At 52.2% G+C, this 22,657-nt stretch overlaps 6 protein-coding genes across 6 annotated transcripts; 2 read left to right on the top strand and 4 right to left on the bottom strand.

The window, feature by feature from the left end:
• Positions 1-596: 596 nt before the first annotated feature.
• Positions 597-2,039, bottom strand: COCCADRAFT_38170 (uncharacterized protein; the record flags this gene model as incomplete). Its single annotated transcript, XM_007715708.1, has 1 exon — positions 597-2,039. One exon carries the CDS (start codon positions 2,037-2,039, stop codon positions 597-599), a length of 1,443 nt encoding a protein of 480 aa, XP_007713898.1.
• Positions 2,040-3,291: 1,252 nt separating this feature from the next.
• On the bottom strand, positions 3,292-3,567 carry COCCADRAFT_100356 (uncharacterized protein; the record flags this gene model as incomplete). The annotated part of the gene is made up of 1 exon (XM_007715707.1): positions 3,292-3,567. One exon carries the CDS (start codon positions 3,565-3,567, stop codon positions 3,292-3,294), a length of 276 nt encoding a protein of 91 aa, XP_007713897.1.
• Positions 3,568-7,080: 3,513 nt separating this feature from the next.
• COCCADRAFT_100357 (uncharacterized protein) lies at positions 7,081-7,916 on the top strand (the record flags this gene model as incomplete). The annotated part of the gene is made up of 2 exons (XM_007715706.1): positions 7,081-7,248; positions 7,371-7,916. 2 exons carry the CDS (start codon positions 7,081-7,083, stop codon positions 7,914-7,916), a joined length of 714 nt encoding a protein of 237 aa, XP_007713896.1.
• A 682-nt stretch (positions 7,917-8,598) lies between these two features.
• COCCADRAFT_38168 (uncharacterized protein) lies at positions 8,599-9,595 on the bottom strand (the record flags this gene model as incomplete). Its single annotated transcript, XM_007715705.1, has 2 exons — positions 8,599-8,672; positions 8,740-9,595. The coding sequence occupies 2 exons, from the start codon at positions 9,593-9,595 to the stop codon at positions 8,599-8,601; spliced, it is 930 nt and encodes a 309-aa protein (XP_007713895.1).
• A 5,808-nt stretch (positions 9,596-15,403) lies between these two features.
• On the top strand, positions 15,404-17,510 carry COCCADRAFT_27552 (uncharacterized protein; the record flags this gene model as incomplete). Its single annotated transcript, XM_007715689.1, has 4 exons — positions 15,404-16,312; positions 16,363-16,646; positions 16,706-16,833; positions 16,891-17,510. 4 exons carry the CDS (start codon positions 15,404-15,406, stop codon positions 17,508-17,510), a joined length of 1,941 nt encoding a protein of 646 aa, XP_007713879.1.
• Positions 17,511-18,500: 990 nt separating this feature from the next.
• On the bottom strand, positions 18,501-20,440 carry COCCADRAFT_38166 (uncharacterized protein; the record flags this gene model as incomplete). Its single annotated transcript, XM_007715704.1, has 3 exons — positions 18,501-19,450; positions 19,526-20,275; positions 20,422-20,440. 3 exons carry the CDS (start codon positions 20,438-20,440, stop codon positions 18,501-18,503), a joined length of 1,719 nt encoding a protein of 572 aa, XP_007713894.1.
• Positions 20,441-22,657: the final 2,217 nt, after the last annotated feature.

Below are 22,657 nucleotides of genomic sequence, written 5' to 3'. Positions count from 1 at the left end.
TCTCGCCGCCTACCTTTGCTCAGATTTGGGAGCACGCTGATCCGTATGTGCAGAAGTGGGGTGAACGCACCGTTCCCACAAGCCCGTACCATGCGATCACGCGCTGTGGGGCGCGCATCCCGACACTCTGGATTCCTGCTCTCTTTGGGAATGCCACTCGGCCTTCTTCCCCCCGCCTTCCGTCCATCCAGACGCTGACGCAATCACCTTGCTGACATAATCGCTTCCTTCCACAAATGCGACACACAAAGGCCGCCATTCTGTTTTCCAACCCCAGAGCATGCATGCAATTTGATCTCACATTCACAAAAGCAAGAGAGAGGTGATTTTTTTGGTTTGCCAAATGCAATTATTGATACATTACGACTACAAGCTGTGCTATAAACGATTTTAAGGAGCGACTATGCGGCGGGCAGACAAGGGCCCAAAGTAAAGTCAAGCTGGTATATACATGGAAAGCAAATGCTGAAAACTCCGGGACCAAACATTAACTACTCATTAACATCCACCATATTCCATCAGGATTCCTGGTTCATGCGTCTTCACCATGTCGGGAACATGAGTCGTTGCTGATTGTTTTGAATGCTGGGCAGCATTTATCGGCGACCCCAGTTGAAGTTGGCGTTGACATCAAGGTCGAAGATGAAGGACTTTTGGCAGCCCCACTTCTTCTGGGTGTTGATGCTGATGTCGAGGTTGGCCTGGGCAGGAGTGAACTTCCTGGTGTAGAGACGGCAGTGGGTACCGAAGCCGACACCGTTCTTCTCAAGGTAGGCAGCCTGGAACTGGACGCAGCCACTCTTGCTGAAGCCGAAGAAGGACATCCACTGAGCGAGCCAGCCCTTCTTCCTGTTGGCCTCGTTCTGCTTCTGGGCGTAGGCGGCGCAGAGGGCAGGGTCGAAAGGTCCGGGGATGGTGGTCTGGCCGATGCAGTAGGGCTGCTGGTTGATCAGGTGCTTACCGCAAGATTGGGGCTTACTGCAAGAAGGAGGAGGAGGGGGAACATAGTTCTTCTTGTTGTATCCGTTGGAAGCGACAATGACGACCTCGAAGCCGGCCTGGTACTGGCCGTTGTTGGTGGCAGACTCTTTGGTAACATCCTGACCCCAGAGAGTGCACTTGAAGCGGGCGACAGAGTCAGCCTCCTTGCAAGAGCACTGCTCAGGGTTCCACTTGGGGTCACGCTCGACGAAGACGTTGAAGCCAGTACAGGTCTCGGTGGCCTCACACTTCTTGGCGCAGGTAAGAGGGTCGTAGCTGGTAAGTTCGAAGTATCCAAGGTATCCGCTGCCGGAGACGGAGGCACTCAAGTCGGTGAACGCCTTGTCCCAGCCGGAAGGAGTCTGGGCAGAGTTGGCCATCTTGTGGTAAACGGCGTTGTTCTTGAAAGCATCGACGGTGTCGGGGACGGTGGGAGGTCCATAGGCGTTGGGCTGAGCAGCGCAAGGGTCGAGAGGGTTGATGAACCCACAGTAGGTGCCGACCTCGATTTGAGTAGCACAGGCTGGGTCAGCAGTGAAGGCCCAGGTGTTGACCCAGTCGACTGGGGTGCAAGAAGAGGGAGCAAGGTTGGTCGATGACTCTCCAGGAGTAGGCAGAGCATTGCCAGGAGTAGGAGGCTGGGTGGGAGCAGGGCCACTTGGTTGGTTGCCACCAGCAGGAGGAGGAGGGGTAGGAAGAGCACCACCTGCTCCGTAAACAGGGTTAGGAGGAGGTGGTGGGTTGCTGCCGTACTGCTGGGGCTGGGGCTTGTTGTAGGTCTGGGCAGTTCCCGAGTTGAACCAGTTCCACAAGCCGAAGGTAGGGGAGCGAGCCTCAATATCCCTCTTGGCTGCTTGAGCAGCCGCAGGCTGGGAGCCGGCTTGAGCGGCGACAGCGAGAGCCTTATCCTGGTTGTATGTGCCGACCTCGGAAACAACACCCATCTTGGGGCCCTGGGCAACATCGTTGACGACGTTGTTAGGCTCGTTGAAGTTTTGAGGAGCAGGCGAGGCCGCTACAAGGGCGGCGGTCGCCACAAGAAGGTGGTAAGAACGCATAGTGAGTGAGCGTGTAGAACAGTTGTAGCGAGAGTATCAAAAGGGTAGAAGCGATTGGAAGGTGGTGAAGACCGGTGCTGATGATGAGATGTTGTGCCGTGTGGCAGACGTTCTTATATACAACAAGGGCTTCGCTCAGTGCTCTCGTCTCGCTTCTCAACTACTGACTGATTCGAGGTCGATGTCATGGGAAGCGCCACAAGCATGGTCGGTTAGCTCGGTTCTTCTAGTGGCAGGATTTGGCGGCTGTACCTGAGGGCACTAGTCCACTAAACCTTATCTTAGCCCCGGATGAATTGTCATGCCTGTAGTCGCCGGTCGTTTTTCAGGCACCTGCAGGTATCGAAGCATTATCACCAATCAGAAGCTATGGACATCATTATTTAGGTTATTCTCCGCCGTATACTAGCAATTGGTTCGTACACTTTTCTAGTTTCGAAGGAAAAGGAGACCTCATGGGCGTTGACAGGGAGCCTGGAAAGAGGCGCGCGATAAGAAAATTGTCAGAGCCAATAACCCTAGTACTGCATCGCAAAACAACCTGGTTCCCCACCACCGCCTGCTGTCATCCCTGGTGTTTACAGAGGTGTTTCTCCTGATTCCCTCGCGACGTGGACCAATCGAGTCATTGAGCGAAAGAGCTAGCTATTTTTGACCGTCGGGCTGGCTTTTTTGGGAGTGCAGCTTAGCCCAGAAGGACTAGCTTACAGCCCGCTGTTTACTACTTCGATAGTCTCCTCCAGGGGTACAAACATGTGCTTGCCTACGACGGGTGCTCGACCAGCCCTTTACGGATACAGCGTTCGCACTAACGTTTGAGCAATGATAAGCCTTTTAGACTGGCCTGGGCCAGCCTTCTTCTCACTCGCCTATCCCCACCTCGCCAAAGACAATGTCGCAAGAGCATGGCCACAGTGATGTGCAAAATACGGTACAATACGGGCGAAGGAAGCGGAGCGTTTCATTCCCCACAATGTCTACTTTGCCCAAGCCTCATACTGGGCGATGATGTACGGCAAAGCCGAAGGACCCTGCGACGCCGAGCCGCGATTTACACCTGGATGTGACGGGAAGGAATAGTGAACTTGAACCTTTTTCCATCACATGGTAGGGCGGCCTCGCTGCTAAACACTAGACTGTTTGTCCAACTGTGGCAATGCAGGAAACCGGAGCGAAAGCGAAGTGGCTGGAGCGAAGAACTACCAAGACAGTGTCCGTGTAAAGAGTAGAGCAGGCTGGCCCTTCGCTAATTCTAGTCGCAGCAAATCCTGAGCATCCGAGGCACTCCGAACAACGTCCCTAACGGGGCGTTAGCAAAGTCATGCATGGACGTCAGCGTGTACCATGGTTCTCTTCCAGATCCGGTGCTCTTGTGGGTAATTGGCATTGCCGAGCCGATGTTGAGTGCCGAGTCGTACCTCGGATTCGGGTGCCATGTAAGAGCTACTCTTCTCGATTGGAGTCCAGTCCTACGGATGATGCGGCAGATCAGCCGCACAACGTCCTGGATCAAAGCATCATCGTGCATTCACAAGGGCCACCGGTGAGCGGTCTTTTCACCATCGTCGGTCAAGGTCTGTCCCAAAGGGGCGGCGAGAAAATCATCAGTGGGTCAGTTGGGTCTCTCGTAAGTCGGACGCTAACGGCTCGGTCGATCCCACTAGGCGGCGCTAGCCCCACATGGCATGCTTCAGCCTCATGACCCCTTTATCACCATCACCACAACAATGACAACGGCTTCCCTCTTGTCGTCCTCTTCGGCTAACAGTCATCCGCCTGTCCATGCTTTATTGTCTATGAGTCTCTTCCTCGCCTATGCTCTCTGTGGCTCGTGGCTGCATGTCAGTATACATCTACGCGCCAGCCACACTTCCAAATATCCCATATGCACTACCATCTTGCACAGTCAAAGTTCACACCCACACTCACTCGAAATGCTACTATGTGTATGAACTATTCGTTCGCGCCGTGGCATCACCTTGGCATCACCTTATGGAAGAGGTATCCAAAACTCGAACCAACAACTACTGCAAAAAAACTCGCAAGAAAGTCCGAGACCGAAGTAGTAGTGCACCTTACCCAAACCAGCGGTTCATGACCAGAAATACGAAAAGCACAATACGGAATAGCTTCAGGAGTAAAGTGCTGTAAGGGATTTTTTTTCTTCCTGTTCCAAGTCACGTCAGTAGGCGAGTACTCGTCCGACCGGCCGAGATCCGCCTAGGCCCCCCCCCCCAATCCCCTTGACCAAGACTTTTTTCGTCTCTCCAACGTACATGCAAGACATATTTGGCTCAGCCTCGTCAAACCACACGCCTAGAGACAGCGTATCACCGGAACTGATTTCAAATCTTGTCCATGTCCACTTGCGCCCGAACCCCCGAACCTCCGACCCCCCCCCCGGTTGTTCTGGGCCCCCTGCATCTCTCCCGTCCCAGATCGCGATTCCACGTGTGGAGAGCGCTCAGATGACGCATGGACGGCCTCTCTCTCCACTAGGAGACTTTTTTGGAGTACCACTTGGCTTGCAAAGGGGGGCGGCGCGCGTTGTGGTATTCGCGGCTTTACCTATGTGGCTACCTGTGTGGTCTTCAAGCGCTGTTCTACTTTACATCTACATCACCAAGCCAGCCGAAGAAGATCAGAGTTCGGTCGTGTGTACGCTGGACCTTTAGCGACTAAACTCCACCTCCGGTACCCTTGGCGCCGTCGTCGACGCCGTTGTTGTCAGCATAGTGTCATTGATATCTTCCTATCGACCCCAACATCAGTCCGCCCATACGACCATCGCGCGGAGCATGGCCAGTACGCGCCAGGTGACTGGGTCTGTCATCTTTTTCGCGCACTATTCGGTACACGTCTGTTCGAAGGCACTCGCCCGTACTAGTACTACCCGTAACGTGAGGGGAGCGGCGCAAGCTCTATTTCGCTCTTGGGATCTTTTTATAGCTCACACTTGCTTGCGACGTGCCGTTGTACCCGTAGAAACCTTCTGGCTGAGCGCCATGAGGCTACGTATGCGATTCTAGTAATGCTCAGCTATGGATGGAGGGGAAAGCATATATACCTTTCCACCCACTTCTCCGCTAGTGTGTGGCTGGGTGTCTTCTGATGTGTTTTTTGCAATGGCTGACGATATGTCCATACTTGGGATCTCGCTCGCTTCCAAGTATGGTTGCTTTGGAGCGCCATGGTGTTTGCGGTGCAACAGGCCACGGTGTATTCTCAGTCTCATTGCCAGCCGTTGTTGATATTCTTGACAACGAGTCTCCATATGCGCATACAGGAATCGTTCGGGTTTCTACAAATGAGTATATTGCCTTGGCGCTCACCTGGTACTTTGAGCTACTTCTAGACTCCACTGCGTATAACACCTATGCTTTTGCCATTGCCTCGGCCACATCGGCCATGGCAGGAAATCGCCTTTAATATCTGAATTCTGGTTCAGCTGCGCCAAAATTCGCTCCATATTTGCTCCAACCGCACAAAGTATCATCCGTTGACCGACTGTTACGTTATATCTCTTACTCAAGATCATCCGGTCGTATAGCGCGGTTGCAACGTGAAACTGTATAGACTTCGTATCTCGAATTACCCGGAGACGAACAACCATGGCCGAGAAGCTGAGGGCTGAGTCGAGAACGAATCGCAAACAATGGTTCGATTAATGTAGCTTCATATTGCGGGGGAAATTGGAAAGGGGACCGAAAAGTCGTTGACCAGGGAGTTTTCTCCAGACAACAGATTGAATATGGGAAGTTTAAGTGGGGAAACAATGTGCAAGGGTGGTGGGGACAAAAAAATAAGCACAAACGGTTGACGCCAGACATCCCGGTTAAACCTCACAGATTGAATCGGGGGAGACAAGATGTCGAACCATGGGGTTTTGGTAAGATGGCGGTATTTACCCAATTAAGCGAGACGTTCCATATTGCCTCGATATTACCGCGCGCTATTCGAGACCGTGTTCTGTAAGCACAAATATTCCAGTACCACTCGGAGTACGGGACAGGTGTTTTCCTTTTTGTAGTAGGCCGTGCAGCCAAGCCCTGCAGCATTTGTTTCTATTGTCCGCTTCCCGCCTGGTTCGATACCTTTACAACCGCACCCGGACACATCACCTGACCTAGACCTGAATCTTTTTTTCGGTACTCCCCTACCCTTGCCAACCGTGTATATTACCGTGACACGGCCGAGGTTTATTCTTAAGCGCTGTAGAAAGCGGGACAGCACTATGATGCAGGTCCAGAGCCTCGCTGGAGACATGTAATCAATCTACCTGCGATTGAAGCTTTTCGTATCTTTACTATAATGCTTCACTCCCGCGTTTTTTTCCAGGGTCTCGCTGCAGGACGCCACCTACCAGACAATGGTCCTGCTGCAGATTTCCCCACCAGATGTACCTCATCCACACAATTACCAGTCTCATTTGCACTGCTACTAAAAAAGAAGAAGAAGAAAAAAGCACTGCCAATCATGATGTAAATCGATGTCAATGTCTGATTTTTGCAACTCCAGCTACGTTACTCTTAGTCATGAAGCTCGTATGTGGATATAATACCCACTCCAGTCACGACTACCAGCGACATCGAGCACTCAATCTAAAAGACATCTTGTTAAACCTTGGCAGAGGATTAAGACATGGTTAGTACTTAATACAGATGCCACTTGAATTGAACCTAAAATTGGAAACTGAACCCGGGCCCCGCCCCAGAAACCGACACTTGACCTCTAGTCATCCATATTGACTGACAGCTCGTGATGTCGAAAGGCGGGAAGCGGGAGAGAGAGAAGGGATAGGGTGCCTGACAACAAGCAGGGTGGGAATCTGAAGCCGCGGGATAATATATACTGGTGTATCATTTGATGCAGAGACGGAGAGAGAGAGGAGAGAGTATAAAGAGGAGGTAGTTTTCCCTTATTTGTGTTGAGAATCATTGCAAGATCAGATTCCAATCCAGTCCTTCACTTCTTCTCGAAACACTTCCAAGCCCTACAGCTCACCACCCCCATTCACTTGTATAAACTTCTTTTTGCAACCATGCACTCCAAAATCGCTGCTTTCCTCCTTCCTCTGCTCGCCACTGCGACGCCAGTGAAGCGGGCTGATGGACCCAACCCCAATGATATTACCATCTCGGATACTACCTACTCTGGCAATGGATGTCCCCAGGGCTCCGTCTCTACGAGCAAGTCGGCCGACAAGACTGTAAGCTTTTAACACGTATTCTGTTCCATCTCACCATACTGCACCTTTCTATCCCCCCCATCCTTCCCCAACCCAACCTCCAAAAAAAACTAACACAACCCCCTTCTTCTCTCCCAAAAAAGGTCATAACCTACGGCTTCGACAAATTCCAAGCCTACATCGGCCCGGGCACCGTCCCCTCGGACCGCTCCAAAAACTGCCAAATCCACCTAAACCTCCGCTACCCAGGCGGATTCCAATACGCCGTGGTCGACGCCACCTACCACGGGTGGGCGCGCCTCGACGACGGCGTAAACGGCACCTTCATCACGACCTACTACTTCAGCGAGGACGCCGGCAAAACGCAAACAACGCGCATGTCCGTCTCGGGCGGCGGTGCCTTCGCCAACGGCCTCGTCTACACCAAACAAGATAGCGTGGAGACGACGGCGACGATTTGGAGCCCGTGCGGCGCAAATGGGATACTGAATGTTAATAACCGTATTGCGCTTACGAGTAAGAATGCGAATGCCGCGGGTGAAATGAGTAATGACGATGCGACCGTCGCGTTTACGCATCAGTTGCATGTTGCATGGAGGGAGTGCAAGGTTGCGAATGCAGCGGGTGCGGCGACGGCGGGTGATTCGATTGGTATTGGAAGCCCGAATGCTGAGCTTGAGTTTGCGTAGATTTTTTGCTGACGCTGTGGGTAGTGCTTTAGGTTTTCACATGATGGATGAGCGATGGTGTGGGGAGAGTGCAAAGGGGAGAAGGTGAAGGAGAGGCTGAAGGCGGATGTGTGCTGGACATGGGGGAGTGTAGGGGTCTTAGTGGTTTTTTTGGTGACGATTGAAGGTGTAGATAGTTGGTATTGTTTTTTTTCTCTGGATTTTCGATTTTCGATCTGCTATGAATTCATGCTTCTTTACTGGGAAACAAGTTGTGCACCTTTTCTTTCTTGTTTCGACTATGCATTTCATTAACACTAGTCTACTACTATTTGAATCAGGTTTATTGGGCATGGAAAATTTATTGATGCGTTCATGTTCTTGACACACGAATAACAAACATGAACAACACAAAACGACATGTAATGCAATCCATGCATGCAAGCCGAGCAAGCACCGTGATACAAGCGTTGCGTCGGATGTGCAGATCCCGTGCAACTTAGGTGCGACCAAGTGGCAACCTCAGTACAACACAACCCCTATAATCATCAAAAAGCGTGTGGTATTTCCACATGAAGAGAAGTGAAAAAAATGAACTGAACCGACAGAGCGGTCGGAATGGAAATGTGTCTTCTCAAACAAAAATTTATATCATGTGACTAAAAAATGCAACAAAGAACATGTAAAACCGAAAGTAATGGCGTTACCGTGACCGGCGCCTATCCTGAATCGAGCGTAGGACTTCGAGCCAACCACCATCATCAATGTCGTCACCCCCTGTAAATTGTGGAGAGAGAATATCAGGAAGCTGAAGAAAATCAATAGGTAGTTACCATGTACTTACCGTTGCGTGAAGCCGTACTTGTGGCTGATCCTCCGCCGCTGACAACAATAGGGTTGCTATCGACCGCATGTACCGCCAAGCCGTTACCGGCTGATGTGACTGGTGGATCTAATGCGGAATTCCGGATGCGGATCAGGGTGATACGTATGCGGTATGTACCCGCTTGACGGATGATAAGTTCAGGGAAGCGCATGTAGCCCACGCCGTTTGGATCGGCCATGTCCATTGAAGCAATGAAGCCGTCGGCCTCATCGTCGCTAAAAGGGTGGACAGTGTCGAAGATTCGGCCGGAGAGCAGTGTATTGAGAGCGCTGGGATCGGGTGAGTCTGCCGAACTGGAAGCAGGAACCAGAGCGGCGACTGCGACAAGGTTGGTCGAGTCTGCAATAGCGTCATCGGCGTCAGCATTAGTGGTTCGTAATCGGACAATGATGGAGCCAGGTATGGTTTGTCCGACTTGGGCGGTGCGCGGCGGTTGCACTACAATGTCCATGGCGTACCGAATTTCGTCGGGTGAAAGGGAAAGTCGACCTGATCTTGAATTGCCAGAAGTGCGCGCACTTCCAGGGTGATGAACTGGGCGATGGGACCTTCCCCCAAGCGCCCTTGGTCTCGCAACGTCAGCCATTGAGGATGCAGTGTCGGCCAATTGACGGTCTGATTGTCCGTTGAGCAATTCGGCGATTCGGGCAGACCGTCTGAGTGGCGGGTGGCTGTCCGTGTTGTGTGCAGTGGTATGGCCCGATGAGGTTCGGGACTGCGATGTTGAAGGCGAGTTAGACGTGACTCTCCTGGAAGCGGTGGCCCGGCTAGAATTGTAGTGTCTACCTCGTCCTCGTCGTGAGCCCCTTGGCATCTGATGAAGGTCGAAACTGTTTCGCTTAGTAGAGATTCATAAAGGGATTGAGTCAGGTCGGCGTTAGCTCTGCTGTAGTGGGAGAGAGGGTATTGTGTTGGGGGGTTGGCCGGGGCCAGGATCAGAGAAAAAGAAGGACAGAAAGAGCAAATTGAATCGGTAATTTGAAGCAGGAAATGACTGGCAAGAAATGGCAAGGAATGTCAATGGAGCGTGACGCCATGGACGTGGTACTAGGCGATGTTGATAGTAAAGATATAGGAAATGAAGACAAGCCACGAGTCAGCCGGGTCATCCAAGCCGAGTGGTGGAGGGCATAGTGTTGACCCTCGGCCATGACGACAATATGCTCATCAAGCGTGAGGGAGTCCAATACCAGGGCCCTTTAATCTCATGAAGCGGTGGTGTAGAGCAAGAGAAGAGCTGCGATAGCATTATGACGAAGAATATAGGCCGAAGTGGATAGGTGCAGGGACTCGCTCACACACAGGCCCTGGTTGGGGCCCCACGCGCGGACTGGTTTGGTGGAGAGCAGAGTGCGGCGGGGGCGTGCGGCTGTCGCCCGCGATTCCGTCCTGTGGCCAGAAAGGGAGCCCCCGTCCATGCGCAAAGGGTGACAGCTGTCGAAAGAGGACAGCAGTGGCAGATGTGATGGGGCGGAACATGTGGTGGAAATGCAGCAGAGGGCGTTGCAGGTAAATTGACGAATGTGATGCGTCACAAGAAACCCGGGCAGCCATGTGGGCGACCGGGATTGTGAGTCGGGGCGGCAGGAACGAGGCAGGAACGAGGCAGGAACGGTGCAGGAACCGGGCAGCAACGGGGCAGCGAAGCGAAATGAACTGCTCACCTTGGGGTGTGTCGCGCTAAGACGAGTGTTCCTTCCTTCCTTCCTGGCTGGCGTGTGTCTGTTGCTCTGGGCCTGTTACACAATGCCGCTGCGCTGCTTATGGCGGTGGGGAGAGGCCAGTGGTGAGTGGTACGTATCCTGCCTTGATGCCTTGATGCCTTGACGCCTTGACTCCCTGACGACGCCCACCTGCGACAAGACTGGCGATACGCGGTGCCACGGCGATAAACGCCTACGTATCTGTGTATTATGCTTCCCTGATGCCTTCATTAGCCATGTCTACCCTCTCCACACTTGGCCGTCGATCTATCCACGACCCAACCTCCCAAGGATCCGATGTGTTCCGGCATACCTGTCCTTGGCCCTCCTTCTCAATCACACCCCAATATCCAGTGCATGCAAATCAAAGCAAGTCGAGGATGGCCACTCCGGAATCTCGTCATCCGTCGGTGATGAAGGACGCAGAGAGGGACCGTGTCTCACCTCAGGTCGAGGGTTGCCAACTAACTGACCGTGCTGGCGACGATGAATACTCTGGCCCATTTTATACAACCCACACGCCTAGCCACCATCTCCATCGCTCTTGCCTCTTGTAGTCCCCTGCAGCTGCCTCTCTTGGCTGACCGCCCTCTTCCTCATTCTGAAAGTGTTGCCGCCTGCTTCCCTTGCCTTCACCACCCTCATCGCCCCTGTGCTAGCTGCGCGTCCGTCTAATGCAGCCACCATCGACATGTCGCTCATCCAGTGCCACAATCCCAACATCGACTTCTACACCCCCTAGCCCGCCATCACCCTGTGGATACCCTACCCGGTTGCCGATCTGGGGTACCACCACAAACCCAGCTTCATGGGCCCGTTGCATGGCCTGCGAGACCACAAATTACCGAGCCGTCGCCATGGATTGAACAGACCGTACCACACCCCCACCACCCTCCCGACAGCGTAGCCAGCAGTGACACGAAAAGAAACCCATTCGCATCAAAAGTACACAAACATCTTTAGTCTCCGCGCCTCACTGGCGACTTGCAAGAGTCACTGCCAATCACGGCCAACCCGCCTTTGCCTGCTCCAGCGACCCGTACTCGTCATCCCGCCGTCTAACTCACAAGCTACCAACGGCGCTGTTCGCGAGCCGATCCTAGCTTGACTAACGGCTACGTGCAGCTGCTAAGTATATGGCATTTTGACTCGACTTCTTAACCCAGCCGGAACAAACTTGGCTCGTGGTATAAATCCCATATGCGATTTTTCAGCCTCGTCTTTAAGTCCTTGTGCATGTTGTTACGCGCAGCAGATTTGCATAAATTCGAGAAATACTGTCCATGAATGCTGGTGAATGACATGTCTCTTTGGTCAATCGACATCTCGCTAGCTTGTGCAACTTCCTGACAGTTCATCATCACCGGCGCACCTTCTGATTGGGGTTCCCTACAACCACTACCCTGGCTTACTACATTCGATAGACTCTGTAAACTTGATCTGGTATGACGATTCATTGGTGAGGCCATCTAGAAGACATGCGTCATGCCACCTTCGAATAATCTGGATATGGCCTGCTCGACAGGAACCCATGTTCGCGGGTAGGCGCAGATGGCGAGGATAGCCCTGGTCTGCACTACCCTCATTTCCTTGGAGAAGTACTACTCGTTCCACGCGGGAAAGGGCGGTGATGCTTTTATGAAAGTGGACCGCAATGACCGGGACCAGACGAGTGAACTCAATTCTTGTATGATCGCTGGATACAAACCACGCCGAGGTTCCGACAGGTTCCGCTCTTGTCAGCCCTCTTGAGACACCTGCATCTGTTTTGCTTCAACTCCTCTTCACCATGGCCTGGGCTATGACAGCTACTAGTGGAGTGCCTACAAGAAATTGTAAGTGGAAGAAAGGTCTCAGTACAATGCAATCCGCCTCCATGGTTTTCATATTTATGGAGTAGACGTTCCGAGTCGATGAACATGCAGAGTTCCACTCTCTTGCAAAGAGGAACCTTCCCAAGTCGTAAATTCCAGCATTCTCGTCTCGAATCGGAGCAAGTATCCTGGTCTTCACCCTAGCCAGAGCTGTCTAGATGCATAAGCATTTGTTTGACCATGGAATCCGGACTGAATTCAGTACCAGTACAGATGGAATCATGATTTCGGCATGCGAAGGTGTCTGGGAACGTGGTTGAGCGCAGAAACTGATCGTTTGTACCACGTCGCACAAGCGGCTGCTCCTTCGAATGCAATCCAGACCCTGTAAATCAGCCAGGGCACCACGACGATCTCCATACCACTAGAGTGGCAAAGATGGTCGGCCATAAGTTTTCAGCCGTCCTTGTATCGTGTTTAGCCGTGCGCTTTCATCATGTGCAAACACAAAGCGGGAGGACCTGTAAACAGGAAACGTGCTCATCACAACTCTGGAATTCTCAAACGTGGGAAAGCTCGAGCTATCGTCCCAACGAGCTGTTCAGTTACACCAGTCGATTCTAGAAGCACATGAAATCATTGGTGCCCAGTGACGTCTATGGAACACTTCGTCAAGCAACGAGGAACCTCAGGTATGGATAGTGTATATTCGAATCTGGCATCTTCTGGTGATTTAGAGCGCTAGATGCACTGTCATAATCCACCATGTACTTACAGAATGTATCACCCTACGGTTCTTCTCAGCGCGTACACTGATCAGCCTTGTTGCCATTCTGACAGATTATCTCGACGGCATTCGTAATTTTAAAATAGGGGCAAACCACAGGCATCGTGAGGCATGCTACACACACCAGGGGACGAGTATGACTATTGGGAGGCTTATGAAGGCGTTTGGGTATCACGTTTTGCAAAAGATCGCGCTGTACTACGACAAAGCGCCCCACGACCGTGGATAGATAGCGCGATACTGATTTCAATCAGACATCTAGACAGCGAAGCTTTGGCTTCTGATTATATGGAGGACACTGTCTTGTCGGGACTGACTTGTAGTAGGTCTGCTGTCGTTTACACAAACCTGCCCATGTCACCTCTCTGCTACATGAAGCGCCATATTTTGAACAACGAGAAAAGCGACACAAACTTGTGTGAGTCAAGCTCGGTTTTGTAGTAGTAAATTGCAACTAGGCCTATGACTGAGTACTGCTCAAGCACAGTACGTATACCCAAATGGGTTGAAAGCCATAATAACACAGGCGACAACCTTCTTAAATAGGAACGTGATACGCGCCCCAACGACGTCGCTATTCAGACTTCCAATAATACATTGAAACCATCACTGTTATGTGTTAGGCATAAGCTCCTGCTCAGAAATCAGACTTACTCGCCCATCTCGAGCCCTGCCTAGGTGACAACTGCTCTTGGGATGCAACGCACTCACCAGGCTCAATCACTGATAGCGGATGCAAGCATCTAATTCTCAAACTCTGATTATCAAATGAAATGCAATTTTCAAACTAGCGGCAAAAGCCTATTGGAAAATTATGTAGGCGACACGCACAAAAAGTCTGCAGCACATGAACTGCATTGGCAGGCACGTGACATGCCCTTTTTGGGAGGATGTGCTTGACCAAAAACATCTTTCTTGGATAGATTCTGGGGTGTGCTAATAGAAAACATGCGAGGTTTCGCAAAACACTTTCAATATCGCACATTATGGGCAGAAACGGGAACATGAGTCAAAGCATAAATCATGGTCATAAAACAGCAAAACAACATATGAAGCCACGTCAGATGTACGCGAGATTATGCAAAGATCACCGAGAAACCAGACATGATGAATAGTATCAAGGATGGGATCACATTATTGTGCATTAAGAGGATACAAGCAGATTCCGCGAGACTAGAAGCGGAACGAGAGCACTACTGTTCAGCGGTAACATCATTTCGAATCACCAAGGATTCAGTTTCTCGAGTATTCATCTCAAGAGCAACCCGATTGGGTTGATTAGAACCACAATAGCCTCATTGACATACACCACGAATGCTCGAATGTACGCGGACCTGCCAAGAGTAGAGAGAACGACCCAGATGCCTAGGAGATGCGAAAACAACATGATTCGGAAAGAAGCTCGATCGAATCTACATGACATAGCAAGAGGCGTCGGATGCAACCCCGAATCGTCACACTGCGCCCACCCGTCTGCACCTGACACGGCCTGTATACAATCGGCCAGCCTCCCATATGCTGTGCCCCATCGCTGGCGGCGACATGTATTGGCTGCTGGTTCGAGCATATGATGATCCTGTACGTTATGCGCATGTCAGAATCTGGAGGTACAAGAGCCCGATTGCGTGAGACGTGCTGATACGAGCCTCATGGCAATGCTGTGGCATCTTGCATGCAGGGCGTCGAATGCAGCAGACCTCGGGTTTTGATTTCCTTGTCGATTAGTAGGCCTCATGGTTCCCGAGTGGGTTCACGCGACCAGCGAGCTCGACTGGTAAAGTTGGTAACCGTCAATGAGAAGAGACACGTGACATACTGTTCACACTGTCCACAAGAGAGAGGGGTTCTTTCCACTAAGCTCGATCTAGGCTAGTCATATTTTCTTGCCCCTCCAAAATTTTAGTACTAGCGCGTTCTGTTTGCGCCTCCGTCGCGGGCCATTGACGCATCGCAGCTACCCCACATTTGGGATGCAGCAAAGCCTTGCGAATATTTGTCGCGCCAGACTTTTGAATTTTTCTACCACTCATTTAAAGAGACCGTCGGTGACTTGCTCGTCTCCTTTGACTCAGAGATTCTTGCCACACGTCAGCCCTAGGCTTGGTCCCCCGCGCGTCTCTAGCCTGCACACATTCTCATCCCAACTACAACTGCGTGGGCAATTTGTACCAAAGCCATATCCAAGACCCATTGCATACAACTGCGAGCGCACGGGAGCAGTAGTAAACTTTCAGTCGCTTCGACAATATTCCCAGATCGGCTTGACTTCTTTTGAGCCTTTACGAAATCTTCACGCGTCGGCGCGCTCAGTATACACCATGGATGAACTCACAAGCACCCTTTCCAAGCTCGGCCTTGAGAAGGTACCGCAAGAGCCCAACACATATCCCGCCCTCAACCCTTTCGATATATACAGGAGTCACATCACCGAGTTGCTCTCCTCCGTTTCGGGCGTAGACAAGAAAATAATATACCCTACATTGGCATGGACAGCGAAGCCTGAACATGGCGATCTGCAATTGGCCGTCCCCGCGCTCCGCCAGAAGAAGAAGGATATGAAGGCATTTGCACAGGAGCTGGCCGACGCTTTCCCAGAGTCGCCGCTGGTCAAGAAGCCAATTGTCACCAACACATCGATTGGCTTCTTCTTCAAGCCCGAAACCCTCACTTCGCTTGTTCTGCCCATGATTCTCAAGTCCAAGGAGAGCTACGGATTTAACAAGAACCTTGGTCTCAAGGACCCATCTGACCCTTCTTCTGGCCCCAAGAAGATGATTGTCGAGTTCAGCTCGCCCAACATTGCAAAGCCGTTCCACGCCGGTCACTTGCGAAGCACAATCATTGGTGGTTTCCTTGCCAACCTGTACGAGGGTGCTGGATGGGACGTTGTTCGCATGAACTACCTCGGAGACTGGGGAAAGCAATACGGTGTCTTGGCCATTGGCTTTGATCTTTACGGAAACGAAGAGGAGCTCGTCAAGAACCCTATTGGTCACCTGTACGACATCTACGTCAAGGTCAGCAATGTACAACACAACGAGGCAGAGCAGGTCAAGGCTCTTAAGGCTGAGGTTGCAAAGCTCAAAGAGGAAGGCAAGGATGCATCGGAGCAAGAGAAGCATATCAAGAAGATTGAGGAGGAGGGTATCGACGAGCAGGCTAGGAAATACTTCAAGGGCATGGTAGATGGCGAGCCCAAGGCTCTCGGCATCTGGAAACGCTTCAGGGTGAGCAGTCTTACTACAAAAGATATCGTACTATATGCTGACCTGCGCAGGACCTCTCCATTGAGAAGTACAAGCAGACATATGCCCGGTTGAACATTCATTACGACGACTACAGTGGAGAGTCACAAGTCAAGGATGAGAGCATGGAGCTTGCTGCCAAGACCATGTGGGAGAAGAAAGTCTGCGAGGACTCAGAAGGTGCAGTCATTGTAGACCTCACACCGCATTCCAAGAAGTTGGGCAAGGCAGTCGTCAAGAAGAAGGATGGCACATCACTGTACCTGACCCGAGACATTGGCGCGGCCATTGAGCGTGACGAGAAGTATCACTTCGAGTATGTGCCACGACTTATTTCCACGAGCAAAAGGAAAAAAATGCTAATCTTTGTCACAGCAAAATGATCTATGTTGTTGCATCGCAACAAGACCTCCACTTGGCCCAGTTGTTCAAGATTGAGGAGCTTATGGGCAGGAAAGACATCTCTGACAGGTGTCAACACATCAACTTCGGCATGGTTTTGGGTTAGTCCTAACCCTTTTGCTTCAACTACAATTCCCATACTAACAGAGTCACTATAGGCATGTCGACGCGAAAAGGTACTGCCAAATTCCTCGACGACATCCTCCGCGATGTCGGCGAAAAGATGCACGAAGTCATGCGCACCAACGAGACCAAATACGCCCAAGTCAAGGACCCCGAACAAACTGCCGACACTCTCGGCATCTCGGCCGTCATGGTCCAAGACATGAAGGGCAAGCGCATCAACAACTACACCTTCGACATGGACCGCATGACCTCGTTTGAAGGCGACACAGGCCCCTACCTGCAATACGCCCACGCCCGCCTCTGCTCCATCTACCGCAAAGCAGTCGAATCAGACCCTTCACTTGCAGAACTCGACCTCGCTACCGCAGCCGACCTGAGTCTGCTCCAGGAAGACAAGGCCGTCGAGCTCGTCCGCCAGCTAGCCAGCTGGCCCGATACCTTCCTCAACACGCTCAAGACACAGGAGCCCACGACGGTGCTTACCTACTTGTTCAAGATGGCGCATGCGCTGAGTAGCAGCTACGATCACCTGCAGGTTGTGGGCTCCGAGAGGAACGTGCTGATTGCTAGGTTGGCGCTGTATGTTGCGGCCAGGCAGGTCTTGTACAATGGTATGAGGATTCTGGGTCTGAGTCCTGTGGAGAGGATGTAAGAGCGGAGGGGAGGCGGTATGATAGATAGCATGGTATCATCGATGACGATGACGATGTAGAAGATGTAACGAATAAGACCTTTCTTTTCCTTCCTTCATTGCGTACATGTCCATATCCGTTTTCTTCTTTTCGAGGGGCCTTTATTCTGGGAAGAGGAGCAGAATACAAAAGTATCGCATATCAGCTTAACATGAAAGCTTTCATTAATGCAAGGACAACTAGACGCATGAGTGGTTTTCAGGATCTTATTTCTATCTACTGACTGCTCTCTGAATACATGCTGCATACACATGTATGCCAATGATGCTATTATAGCCCGGTGCAAGTTCAATATAGCACGCCAATTCCATCAAGCGGCCGAGAGCAAGAAAATATGCAAGTAGCCGAAGACTTCAGCCGAAGCTTCAAAAAGGGGCCACGCATACTACTCCAATGCTTCCTTTCTTTCTACAATGCCTACGAGACTAGCCAAAGCTATCGTACAGTCCGTCTTCTCCCATCTCGAGGCTCCAGTTTTTGTGTATGGGTGTGTTTGTTTTAGAGTGGGGTTGTAATGGTATGTTGTGGTATGATATATGGTGTTATGACATGTCATATATCGTATGTAGGGGTTCCGAATGGGGGATTTGGGGGAATCGGTCGTAATCGTATGATGCAGAGTCGGAAACGACTGAGTGTGCAGGGGCTCCGGGGAAATGCTAGAAACAATGCTAGAACGCTAGAAAAAAACACAAAAGGGAAGACAACGTGCCGTCAAGATGAGGTCATCGGAGTAAAGGGCGATGGTGGTCTTGAAGTGGGAATCGATAGGAGTTGGCAAGGCCGGCCGCGTGTGGTCAGCCTCGCCTCACCTCAAAGATTGTCTTCAGTCCACGCTTTGATATTCGACCCACTGCTGCGACAACCCCAACCATGAAGGCAACGCGAAAAGACAGAAACGCAAGACATAATGCAAGAACACAGACGGCCCACCCCATCTCGTCCATTTGTTAGGCGCCATTAGTCACAGGCGGCCCCCCTGCACGGGGGTCTCCGGGAGGCAATCCGGGCACCTTTTGTGCAGGTGGATGGGCAGGGTGCGAGTGATGAGGACAACCATGGGGACAAGTCGCAACAGGTTCGTCATAGTCGTCGTCGTAGTACTCGTCCTGTGGATCGAGGGAGCCTTCGTCATCGCGTCGGTCGTAAGCACCTGGAGGAGGGTTCTGGTTGTGCTGGGCATTGTTGGCGTTGTTTTGCGCCTTCTTGCTTGCTTTCTTGCCCTTGCGTCCCTTCATCCTAGCCTTCTCCAACAGACGACGCTTCTCCGCCAGACGTTTACGTTCCTTCCTGTCCTTGATTTCGTACTGTCGAATAAGGGCCATGGGAGGATGACCGAAAATGTCTTCGTATTCACAGAACTCGCAAATCCATGGTTGACTGGGTGGGTTGTGGAAGTTGGCGTACTCTTGCTGAATGCGACGTTTGCGGGCAGCATACTCGTACATCTTCGAAGCGCTGCGTCGAGGCTTTCGTGGTGGCGGAGCTTGCTGTGGCGGCGGGGGACCCGTAGATCGACGTGCAGTGCCATTGGGCTGCGGAGGGGGAGGGTATGTACCTGACTCATTCATGTTCGGACTCGTCTGAGTGCCCTGTGTAGACACCATTGGAGCGTCGGAGCGGACAGGAGGGCGGGCGCGAACAGCTTGAGGGTGAGACTGGGGTGTGGCCGTGCTTGGGTAGGCACTTGGAGGTTGAGAGTATTGGCCGTTTTCCTGGCCTGGCCAGACCATTTTATTTGCTGAGTCAGACCCACAAGTGAAGGTGAATTGGGTTTTGTTTGCACTATTTTTGGCGGCTTCCTGTTGTAACAGGCTCACGTTCTCGTTGCCGTGGGGTGGTGGGGTTGCTGCAGCGTTTGCAATGGCGGTTGAAATGATGCCGCTTTGCTCCGGAGGACCTAGAAAACAAATAGTTAGCGCACGGACTCTTTTTAAAAAGGGAAGAAGAGTGAATTCCCGAGGTGGCACCGTACGTTTGCTGTTGGCTTTGGCGTTGGCGAGGGTGCTGGACGTAGCCAAGACACGTCTCTCTGACCGACCAGAGCCAGAACGTCCAAAACGCCCTCTACCTGCACCCGAGATGCCTGTTCCAGAAGTCGTGTTATGCTGTGGTGTAGACGGCGCAGAGCCATAGTAGCGCGCGGCGCCATCTCCCTCGCCATCGTCGGCTGGCCCTGCATCTTGAACGTGTGCTACGGCTGTGACAGCCAGGTCTGCCGAGAGACTCGGGTGGTGTGCCCCATTGCTACCCATGTTCGGAATCTTGCGCTTTTTCTTGTTGTTGGTGTTCTCAAACGATTCATAACCGTCCACTGAAGACGTTGGCGAACCTGGCTTGCGATGGGTACTCGCGATACCGGCTGCAGGCTTTCCAGAGGCATGTCTACTGTACTGGTAGCTTGGAGATACAGGCATGGGTCCACTGCGGTCGTCCTCTTCATCGTCACTCTCCACCTCAGAGTGAGTGTGTCCACAGTGACAGGCGTGGTGGTCATTGGTCCCAGTCCTGTGAGGACGCACTCGCTCATCCGCCATGTATGGGAAGTTGAAGAGCGGACCGGTGGGAGGTGGATTGTGCGGGTACACGATTGTCTCGGCCTGCTCAGGCGACAAGCGGGCGCGGAGAGAGCGGCTGGGTAGAGGGCGAATGGGCCGGTCGGGGTACATGGAAGACGAGGTATCGGGCGAGGAGCGCAGCGGCGATGAGCGGTTCCAATCGTAGCCTACGGAGCGAACAAGCAGTGTCAGATATGCGAACGAACAAAAGGTACAGCTGTTCAAAAGATACAAGCACAGGTGGTGTGGTGCGACAGGGAAATGGGCAGAGAGCTTGGTGGGTAGCCCATGACGCTTTACAGCCAGTACTTACCCGCAGTCGCCGCTGCCATGCTGGCGATCCTTGCTTGTATGCCCAATCACCGAGACGGTGTGGCGGGCGTCGTGTCGTGTCGTGCCTAAGAAAAAGTCCAGCTACGTCCAAAACTACCCTCGGTCGTGTCTGGCGTGCCCCGGTTAGCACTCGATCGGAGATGACTGTCCCAGCGTATGCGCAGATGATCGCAGCAGCGTCTCTTGACTGGGAATCGTGGCAAAACACAGTGTTGGCGTGTGGGGAGCTGTTGACGCACCTTTTTCGAGGGGTGGTTTGTGTGAGGGACAGTACTGGTGGCTAGTCAGCGGAGAGCCCCTCTATTATTTCCGATGGCATGGCGACTGACAGGATAGTGGTGCTAGCAGGGGGCGTGGGACAAGGCCAACGTCCAAGAGAGTGGAAGGACGCGGGATAAGCTCCTGGGTAGTCGGGACGAGTGACAGCGGCGATGGAGGCGTCAATGCCGAAGACGTGGTATTGGGGTTGGCGGGCGCCAAGCAAGGCCAGTTGAGGCACTTTGGGCGCTGTGGTGTGGCCTTGGAGCTCGCCAAAGCAGGGACAGTACTAGCGTCGACGATGGGCTGCTGGGCTAGCAGGCGCAAGATGGGCAATGTCGAGAGGGCAGAAACACGGAGCGGATTCGAGGATGGTGAAGACGACTAGGCCACGCACCGGCGGGCCATGTCGACGTCGGCTTGCATACCATCTCGCAACGACCGTGCTGGTGGCGCTAGAGCCCGCAGTGGATTGGTAATTGCTCCTGGGCCCATCCAGCAAATGACAGCCCCCCATGCTCCTCGCCCTCTACTACCACCTACTACATGTCCATGTACTAGTACATGTCGAACCCTTTACCGCCTCATCCTATGCCTGCTCCTCTCGACACGCTCAGCTGTCCAACCTGCCGCGAGGTCCGCGCCCACTCACTCAACGCACTCACCTTCATCTTGACACATGGCGACCGAATAGTCGCCCTGTCCGCTGTCGGAGCTGGGACCAGCCACCCAAGTTGCGGCCTGAAGGATGCCCACGGCCCCCGAGCTATGTGTCTTGGTCTATGTCCTGTGTGTACCTACTTGATCGAGCGCATCAAACCCTGACTCGCCTCTAAAAAGAGTCGATTCTCCAGTACAGACGTGGTTCCCTCGTCCGGGAACTGGCATGTCACTGCTGACTGTCATGTGCATGATGATCGGCTCTGCCTCGTCCGGCATCCCGCTTGTACCTGCATTGCTGGCGGCTGGGGACCCCACAGGTACATTCCAAAAGCATGGTTATCCCCCCTTACTCGTATATTGCACAAAGCTCTCCAGGCACACTTCTTAGCCACATACACGACTTACGGCAGAAACCTTTGTCCGTGGGTAGCCAGCACTTGGCGGCTCGGGCGGGCGTTATGCACGGGGATAAGCCTTGCGTATCGATTACCGGCCGCCCGCCTACGTCATAAACACAGTTCACGCCTAACTTCATACTCAGCCAACAAGCAGCCTCGCATCCAGCCAATGCTTTCACCCACACATCAATGTATCCTAGCTTCTATCTGAGGCCACCGGCGAACACCAACGTAAATAATCAGCGGGCGAGTAATGTACAGACACCCTTGTTACTTTGTAGGCACCATTACATACCATCCTTGGCCGCGATATCAGAATACGAGGAAGCTCACAAGCACCTGCGCCTATGCTGCTGGGCTGTCTGCTGATATCTAATCCAAGCACTGGTGTAAACGTGAATTAACTCCTGTCGTTTCCACTCATCTGTATAACTGTGGAGATTATTGCACAGCCATGTGCACAAGCTACTACGCCATTCTCTCAACAACAAGCGCGTAAGTGTCCTAACTCCAGATGTGCGTGGCTGCAAGACACCATGCTAAGCCAAATGGATGAGGTAAATATAGTGATGCTCCACACCCAAGGCACATGTGCACCAGCAAATCAAATCATAGCATTCCTGATCACTTCACAGGAGATAAGCACCTTAGGGTCAAAGTACCAGAGTAACGCACCTCATGTGATTGCTTCACCCCTCTCTTTCATCCTCTCAATGCCAAGTAATCTCTCGCTCATATGTCTGTTTTCACCGCGAGGATACTTCTCCTCGCGTCTCTTCAAGTATCTCAAGTACCTCATCTTGCAGTGCCTGTTTACATCTCCAACTGAACAACAATACAGTTCGTTTTACTTCAATTCGTATGAGCTTCCGGCTCATTCCAAACCCCGCCCTAAGT

The sequence above is a fragment of the Bipolaris zeicola genome (assembly GCF_000523435.1).
Source record: "Bipolaris zeicola 26-R-13 unplaced genomic scaffold scaffold_113, whole genome shotgun sequence".
NCBI classification, from domain to species: domain Eukaryota; kingdom Fungi; phylum Ascomycota; class Dothideomycetes; order Pleosporales; family Pleosporaceae; genus Bipolaris; species Bipolaris zeicola.
Note: the sequence above shows the minus strand (reverse complement) of the source record. Positions and strands in the feature narration are given on the sequence as shown.